Below are 7,629 nucleotides of genomic sequence, written 5' to 3' on the forward strand. Positions count from 1 at the left end.
AATTGTTTTTTAAAGCAATAAGAATCATTTGTACCCTTGTTCATGTTCAGTGATCACCTGTCCAGCACCTGCTGTGGCAAATGGAAGGATAAAACCTGGATCTAGGGTGTACAAAACCAGTGACACTGTGGATGTGATTTGTAATGAGGGATTTGATCTGAATGGCTCACCAGTGGTCACATGTGGACCAGACGGCCAATGGCAGGCCTTGCCTAAGTGTCGCCCTAAAAGGATTTCAGCTGGTGGGTGCATTACATTTAAGGCCTTGCCTATATATATATACGATATATAGATACTTTGATATATATACCAATTTAAATGAAATTAAATATAACTTTGAGAATTTAAATATATATATATATATATGTGTGTGTGTGTGTGAGACTCTGTACCATGAAACCAGTCTTAAGTGTCAATTTTTCAAAATTGAGATTTATACATCATCTGGAAGCTAAATAAATATCTTTATTGATGTATGGTTTGTTAGGAGGACAATATTTGGCTGAGATACAACTATTTGAAAATCTAGAATCTGAGGGTACAAAAAAATCTAAATATTGAGAAAATCATCTTTAAAGTTGTCCAAATGAAGTTCTTAGCAATGCATATTACTAATCAAAAATTAAGTTTTGATATATCTACGGTAGGAAATTTACAAAATATCTTCATGGAACATGATCTTTACTTAATATCCTAATGATTTTTGGCATAAAAGTAAAATCAATCATTTTGACCCATACAATGTATTTTGGGCTATTGCTACAAATATACCCCAGAGACTTAAGACTGCTTTTGTGCTCCAGGGTCACACACACACACACACACACACACACACACACACACACACACACACACACACACACACACACACACATACATACACATATATATCATCTGTTCATATATAATTTAAAAATTATATTATGTATTTTTATAACATAAACATTCAGAAAATAATTTCATTTTAATAATTTTTATCTTTTTTGTTATTTGTTATATTTAAAAAAAAAAAAGTGGAAAAATCATTGCTTCCACTACATTCTTCACACTGGAAACTTCACACTAATTTATATAAATGGGTTGTATAGTAGCATGCCATTCTGAATTCTACAGTAAATGTCTACTAATGGCATTCTGGTTCTCTCACAGGTAAATGTGGTCCAGCTCCATCAATCCCTCATGCTTTCCCCAGAGACAGATCCTTCACACTGAAAGAGTATCCATCCGGTGCTCGCATTCACTACAAATGCAGTATAGGATACGTGCGGGCCAGAGGAAGTGCCAGTATACACTGTCTTAAAGGCCGGTGGACAAAATGGTCTCTCCGATGTGAAAGTACGCCAGAGGACTTTTATTGCTTCATTTGCTCCCACTTTCTATATTAAAACATCTGAGGATTTCTTCCTCAGATTATCTCAACATTCTTAAATCAAGACACATTTAATTTAGAATCAAAATGTCTTGTTTTCTGAAAAATGTATCAAAATTAAAGTGACTTTGCTTAAAACATGGCAGACATTTAGTCTTGTTTTAAGTTTAAAGGCACTTCACTTTGATGCTGTGTTGGAAGAATCTAACAATTTGTTTATATCAAAAGGGAAGAAATGCGGATCTGCTGGAGAGATCTTCTATGGCCAGTACGAGTACACAGGCGTGTTATTTGGAGATTCAGCTACAGCCATCTGTCATGAAGGGTGAGATACAGCAGCAGTTATAATACTCCTGCATTCCCAGCTCTGTTTTTAGATATACAGTAGATGAGTTGGTTTCTTCATCAGATTTGGAGAAATGAAGCATTGCATTACATGCTCACTAATGGATGCTCTGCAGTGAATGGGTGCCGTCAGAATGAGAGTCCAAACAGCAGATAGAAACATCACAATAATCCACAGCACTCCAGTCCATCAGTTAACACCTTGAGAAGACAAAAGCTGAAACAAATCCATCAAGAATTAAATTTTTTTACTTCAAACCGCTGCTTCCAGCTAAAATGTGAATCCATAATCCATAATAATGCTTCCTCCATTGAAAAAGGCCATCTCCTGTTGTCCTCTCACTTCAAAATCCACCCACATATTTGTTTAGAGCTGTTTTGGACTGTGCATATTTCTCTCCTGATTCAGAGAAGCAGTATTATGGATAGAGGACTCATATTTTAGCCGGAAACAGCAAGATGGAGTTAAAAACTAGGGTGATGGATTTGTTTTTTGCAAACATGCAGCTTTTCACTTCACAAGATACTAATCGATGGACTGGAGTCGTTTGGTTTGGAGAACCAAAAATGTTCTTCTACGGAAACCCCCCTGTTTTTAGGAGTGAGTAGACAGCAAGACAACTCACTAGTGTTTAAGAACAGAGACAATATGCGTCATATTTAGGGCTGGGCAATATGAAAAAAAAAATCATATCTCAGTATTTTTTTGGCTGAATTGCGATATACAGTATATATCTCGCCATTTTTCTATTTGAATTAAAAATCTATGTATGTATTTGTTTATTTATTTATTTATTTTTTCATTTATTTTTCAATTTTTTCCAGTTGTTGTATATTTATATTATATTTATTTTAAAGAAATTTAGTAAAAGTATAGTTGCAGGCTATTATGCGCAAAAAAGGGGGCAAAAATTACATTACATTTTAACATTACAATCTAAAAAAATAATGCTTTTTAAAGCCAAGTTGAATTCACTAAACTGAAAATGAAAAGAAATTAAAATAAAAACAAAAGCAGAGATTAATTGCATTATATTTTGATTAAGCCATTACAATTTTCAGTTACTGCTATCATAAAATACACTTGTAGGTTTAAAATTCTACACATGGCACATTTATTGTCCAACTACAATTTTTTATCAAACTGTAAATATTAGACAGAGACACATCAAATTTGGCTGTTAAATTCTTTTTTAATTTTTGGGCGAACTATCCTTTTAATTAGTTTTTCTATTAATATGGATTTTTTATTTTCAGATTTTTATCAAAATGTTATTTAATGAATTGATAGTGTAAATAAGAAATTAAAACTGCCAGTAGGTGGCGGTAAAATCTTTATAAATATGTCATTGAGTCATTCATTCATTCGATTCGTTCAAATGGCTGATTCATTCAAGGATGAAGTAAATGGCTCTCTTTATGAACAGGCCATTGAATCATTGATTCACACGATTCAAAAAGCAGATTCCTTCAGAAATTGTGTGTTGCTTGGAAATCCACAATAGTTCTGCTGTAGTTTAATAGGTAATATTTCCATAGGCAAGACTGAGCAAAAAACAGGCAATATTGTGTATAAAATATGAAATATTGTTTCTGAATTATTTATTGATATTATGTTTTTATTTTTTGAACTGATGTAAAGAACAGCACATCTGATACTTCATTTGTTGCTTAACTATATCATATGATATAAATAAGATACAAAAACTCATACAGGGGCATTTTTGCCCCAATATCTTACATTTTAGGGGCATATAACTGCACCCCGCATCATGTTTGTCACCAGTCAACTTGTATAGGCATGTTCAGCTAGTTGATTAGATGAATGCGTTAAATTGAAGCCCTAGTTATCGTACATTCATTCATCTTTTTGTTTTATTGCTCTTGTTAGGTATGAGCTAACTGGCTCAAAAGTGCGGACCTGCCGGGATGGAGGCTGGGATGGAAGGAGCCCTGTGTGTGAACGTATGACTGTTTTCTGAGACTTTTTTTATGTTGTATCGCTTGGCTTCAGTATTGCAAACCAAATGCCTATGGATTCAGCTTCCTACTGTACATGGACACTGCACCCTACATCGGTCTCATAGATAGATGATATATGTGTTTTTTGCAGCTGTGCACTGTCCTCCACCTCAAGAGGTCAATGGCGCTGAGATGCTTGACCCCATATATGACCATGTTCCCTTCGGTCACGTGGTGTCCTATCACTGCCGTAGTGGAGCTCTGATTGGTGCAAGAGAGATTTACTGCACCAAGAACGGCACCTGGAGCGCTCCTCCTCCTGAGTGCAAAGGTACGCATATAAAGAGTGCATATGATCATTGAGTATTGACCATATGACTGCGCTTGTGTATTTTAAGATATTCTAGCTTTTCAGGTAGGGTAAGGTAATTAAATCTCAGTTTCTACTGTGCACAATGTTGATTTTGTAGCCATATATTCATAAAGGGCCCATAATTTTGTAACTGTTTAGAGAAATTTTATTTACTTGTTTGATTTTTTATTGTTTTTATTGACTTTTTATTGATTTTATATATTGATTTTTTCCCCGTTTTTTCTGTTATTGAATTTATTAATTTTTTCCTTTTCATTCTTTTTGTTTATTCAGTTATTTACTTTTTATTTTCTCTACTTTTTGCATTTTTATTTACTTTTTATTCAGATTTATTTATTTGCTTCATTTACATTTTATTTATTCATTTTTTATTTATTTATTTACTTTGTAATTTTTTTTAACTTTTATAGATTTTATTTGTTAACATTTTATTTATTTATATTTTTAAATATGTACTTTATTCACTGTTTATTTATTTACTTTTTATTTATTTATTTACATTTAAATGTAATACATAGAAGATATTATTTTTAATGTGTTGGAAGATAAAATTATTTTTGTTTTTACATAGGTATGTAGTTATTTATGTGTGTGTGTGTGTGTGTGTATTATATATATATATATATTATTATATATATATATATATATTCAGGTCCTTCTCAAAAATTAGCATATTGTGAAAAAGTTCATTATTTTTCATAATGTAATGATTAAAAATTAAACTTCATATATTTTAGATTCATTGCACACCAATTGAAATATTCAGGTCTTTTATTGTTTTAATACTGATGATTTTGGCATACAGCTCATGAAAACCCAAAATTCCTATCTCAAAAAATTAGCATATCATGAAAAGGTTCTCTAAACGAGCTATTAACCTAATCATCTGAATCAACTAATTAACTCTAAACACCTGCAAAAGATTCCTGAGGCTTTTAAAACTCCCAGCCTGGTTCATTACTCAAAACCGCAATCATGGGTAAACTTACCTGCCGACCTGACTGCTGTCCAGAAGGCCATCATTGACACCCTCAAGCGAGAGGGTAAGACACAGAAAGAAATTTCTGAACGAATAGGCTGTTCCCAGAGTGCTGTATCAAGGCACCTCAGTGGGGGAAGTCTGTGGGAAGGAAAAAGTGTGGCAAAAAACGCTGCACACGAGAAGATGACCGGACCCTGATATTGTGGATAATACCGATTCCAGACCTTGGGGGACCTGCGGAAGCAGTGGACTGGAGTAGAAACATCCAGAGCCACCGTGCACAGGCGTGTGCTTTTGAACCAGAAACAGCGGCAGAAGCGCCTGACCTGGGCTACAGAGAAGCAGCACTGGACTGTTGCTCAGTGGTTACTTTTTTCTGAAAGCAAATTTTGCATGTCATTTTCGGAAATCAAGTGCCAGATACTGGGGAGAAGGAAATGCCAAAATGCCTGAATCCAGTGTCAACAGTCAGTGATGGTCTGGGGTGCCATGTCAGCTGCTGGTGTTGGTCCACTGTGTTTTATCAAGGGCAGGGTCAATGCAGCTAGCTATCAGGAGATTTTGGGAGTCATGCTTCCATCTGCTGAAAAGCTTTATGGAGATTATGAAGATTTTGTCAGCATGACCTGGCACCTGCTCACAGTGCCAAAACCACTGGGAATGACCATGGTATTACTGTGCTCAATTGGCCTGCCAACTCTCCTGACCTGTAGAGAAATCTGTGGGGATATTGTGAAGAGAAAGTTGAGAGAACGCAAGACCCAACACTCTGGATGAGCTTATATCGAAGCATCCTGGGAACCTCAGCAGTGCCACAGGCTGATTGCCTCCATGCCACGCCGCATTGAAGCAGTCATTTCTGCAAAAGGATTCCCGACCAAGTATGAGTGCATAACTGAACATAATTATTTGAAGGTTGACTTTTTTTGTATTAAACACTTTTCTTTAATTGGTCGGATGAAATATGCTAATTTTTTTTAGATAGGAATTTTGGGTTTTCATGAGCTGTATGCCAAAATCATCAGTATTAAAACAATAAAAAAGACCTGAAATATTTCAATTGGTGTGCAATGAATCTAAAATATATGAAAGTTTAAATTTTTATCATTACATTATGGAAAATAATGAACTTTTTCACAATATGCTAATTTTTTTGAGAAGGACCTGTATGTATATATATATATATATATATATATATATACACACATACATCTGTGGTCATTTTGAAGTCACAAAAATTTTAATTTTTTTTTTTTTTTAAATTTTTTGTTGTAAGTGATTAATAAGATGATGTTTTGAGAGTGTTTTTTGTGCTTTTCAGACATTGTCTGTCCTAACCCCCATGTGCCACGGGGATCAAGAATGAGGGGTTTTAGGGCGGTCTATAAATATGGGAACACAGTGACAATCGCCTGTAATCCTGGTTCAGTGCTTTCAGGAGAGAGTCTTGTCACCTGTGGCATAGACGGGAAATGGAAACCAGAACTTCCAAAATGTGTGTAGAACTCTGTACATGAAGCAATGAAACAAACAAATATTCAGCTGAAAGACACAATATAGCTAGGTGTCTCAAAGTCATAATGAAACATTTCTTCTCACTGTATTTCATTAAAATGAGCAGAACGCTGTTTAGTATCTACTCAGACTATTTGCTGTCGCAAAAGAAGCACTCTGATTTTTTTTTTTTTTAATTAATATTTTATATTTATATATTTTCTGTTAAACTACAGCAGTATAATATTTTTATAGCTTGTTTTCATGTTAAAAATAATTAAATAAATAAAATGAAATAAAATAAAAATGAGATTGAGACCAGAAAATTATTTAATTTAATCAGCATCTTTACTGTATGGATATTCCATCTGTGATCAAGTATGTTACTGTGCTTTACCCACAAACAGTGGCTTTATCTTAAACTCAATAAAAATGGAAGCTGTTTAGCGTTTTATTGTTTCAGTATTTCAATCCCATTTAAAAAAATAAAGAAACATTTTTATATAAGTATTTAATTACAATTTTTGCGAAGTACAAATGGTCTATTATTTCCTAGCTATATCACGCACCACAGATGTAGACTAGTCTACGAAGCTGCCAGGAGCAAGAAGAATGGCTAAAGTTATAGATGTAACGGAGGGAGTACGCAATGTAAACATTACTGAGAAATTAGAGACATTCCCAGGACTGTACAGGGCGACATATGCGAGAGAGAAAAAAAAAGACATATAATAAATGTACCACAGTAGGACGCCATGCGTGATTGTTGTCAAACAAAAAATAAGTCCAAATTCACTTAGCAGCATCAGTCAAATGTTTGAAATAACTTTATTTTGAGAACTGTTTTCATATCAAAGAATGAGGCAGAAATCATGCTATTTTATAGTATTCAGTGATGAAAGGCTAAGTAAATTAACACTGCATTATAAATATATCTATAAAAATACCCAAGATGGCTTGAAGAACATAGATAAACCATATTTTGTCGCAATCTTATATTTATTATATTGATATTTCATCAGGTAAAACGTTTCTATCGGGATTTTATTGAGCTACAGTGACAGCTGGATGTCTTTGTCCATCTAAGGTGTTTCCTGGAGCGTC

General features: G+C 34.0%; 1 protein-coding gene across 1 annotated transcript in view; it reads left to right on the forward strand.

The window, feature by feature from the left end:
• The window catches only part of LOC109076569 (sushi, von Willebrand factor type A, EGF and pentraxin domain-containing protein 1-like), a 14,167-nt gene extending 7,198 nt beyond the window's left edge, over positions 1-6,969 (forward strand). Inside the window, exons 7-12 of the mRNA XM_019092258.2 lie at positions 51-242; positions 1,150-1,335; positions 1,598-1,694; positions 3,606-3,679; positions 3,828-4,007; positions 6,353-6,969. Of these exons, the coding sequence (XP_018947803.1) occupies positions 51-242; positions 1,150-1,335; positions 1,598-1,694; positions 3,606-3,679; positions 3,828-4,007; positions 6,353-6,534 (911 nt within the window). The 3' untranslated portion in view covers positions 6,535-6,969. The remainder of the gene's footprint in view (positions 1-50; positions 243-1,149; positions 1,336-1,597; positions 1,695-3,605; positions 3,680-3,827; positions 4,008-6,352) is intronic.
• Positions 6,970-7,629: the final 660 nt, after the last annotated feature.

The sequence above is a fragment of the Cyprinus carpio genome, chromosome A23 (genome assembly GCF_018340385.1).
Source record: "Cyprinus carpio isolate SPL01 chromosome A23, ASM1834038v1, whole genome shotgun sequence".
In the NCBI taxonomy this organism is placed as follows: Eukaryota; Metazoa; Chordata; class Actinopteri; order Cypriniformes; family Cyprinidae; genus Cyprinus; species Cyprinus carpio.